Source organism: Myotis davidii, unplaced genomic scaffold (genome assembly GCF_000327345.1).
Source record: "Myotis davidii unplaced genomic scaffold, ASM32734v1 scaffold332, whole genome shotgun sequence".
Classification (NCBI taxonomy): Eukaryota; Metazoa; Chordata; class Mammalia; order Chiroptera; family Vespertilionidae; genus Myotis; species Myotis davidii.
Genome location: NW_006285779.1, coordinates 4,550,273 through 4,551,288, shown reverse-complemented (window position 1 = coordinate 4,551,288; position 1,016 = coordinate 4,550,273). Strand labels below are relative to the sequence as shown.

The 1,016-nt window shown below is 48.8% G+C and overlaps 1 protein-coding gene across 1 annotated transcript in view; it reads right to left on the bottom strand.

Annotated features, from left to right (window-relative positions):
• The window catches only part of CWF19L1 (CWF19-like 1, cell cycle control (S. pombe)), a 25,307-nt gene extending 25,127 nt beyond the window's left edge, over window positions 1-180 (bottom strand). The window contains exon 1 of the mRNA XM_006756558.2: window positions 71-180. Within this exon, the coding sequence (XP_006756621.1) occupies window positions 71-93 (23 nt within the window). The 5' untranslated portion in view covers window positions 94-180. The remainder of the gene's footprint in view (window positions 1-70) is intronic.
• Window positions 181-1,016: the final 836 nt, after the last annotated feature.

Here is a 1,016-nt window from a genome sequence, read left to right as displayed (position 1 = left end):
CGCCCACCCCCGCAGGCAGCCACGTGAGCGCACACGCACACCCAGAGGCTTCCGATCCGGGGCCACTCACAGGCGCAGCGGCTTCTGGGCCATCGGTGCCAAACCCCGGGTGGGCACCGCCAAAGCTCGGGACCCGCACCGCGTTCCTCCGGGCAGTGCGGTCGCAGCACAATAAGACGTCAGCGCACCCCGCCAATGAGGGCTTTCCGACCTACGGGGAGCGCCGAGGGACAGAAGCCTCTTGCAGGTGCATTCTCCTCAAGGAGGAACTGAGAGAGTAAAGAGGAGAAAGGGGAAAGAGCATAAAGGACTCCCACTGTGATTTTCTATTTCCGGGCAACTGGAGTAAGTGTCTGAGCTGCTAGGAAGTTCCCAGCACAATGTTGGGCCCTAACCTAACCATATCACGCTAGAGAGCAAGACGCCCCCTCCACACCCGCTTTTCATAGGTTTTGAACCTTTTGAAAAATTAAAAGAATGGCCATCGCCTTCAAGATGCACAATCACTTTTATTCTCACTGAATCATCTGAAAGTAAATTCCAGAAATCAAGAAGACCTCTGGCCCTAACCGGTTTGGCTCAGTGGATAGAGCGTCGGCCTATGGACTGAAAAAGACCTCTGCATGCATTTCCCAAGAATAAGGACCATCCTCCTACATAACCATAACACCATTAACACCTAAGAAAATTAACATTAACTCAATATCACCTAGTACATCCATATTTAAAGTTCTTCATTTGTCCCCCACTCCCACCCCCCCACACACACACACAATTTATTTTATACCTTTGTTTTCAGTCGGGATCCAATCAAGTTTCACACTTAACATTCAATTATAGCTCTAGTCTCCTTTAATCTCCCATAGCCCACCTACATTTTGGTTTTGTTTTTCATGACATTGACTTTTTTGGAGAGTTCAGGCCAGTTGGTAGGAGATAGCAATGTTTAAAGAAATGGAAACAAAGGTCAGAGAGTTCCTGACAATTGAAGGACATGGAAAACTCTTCTAGGGCAG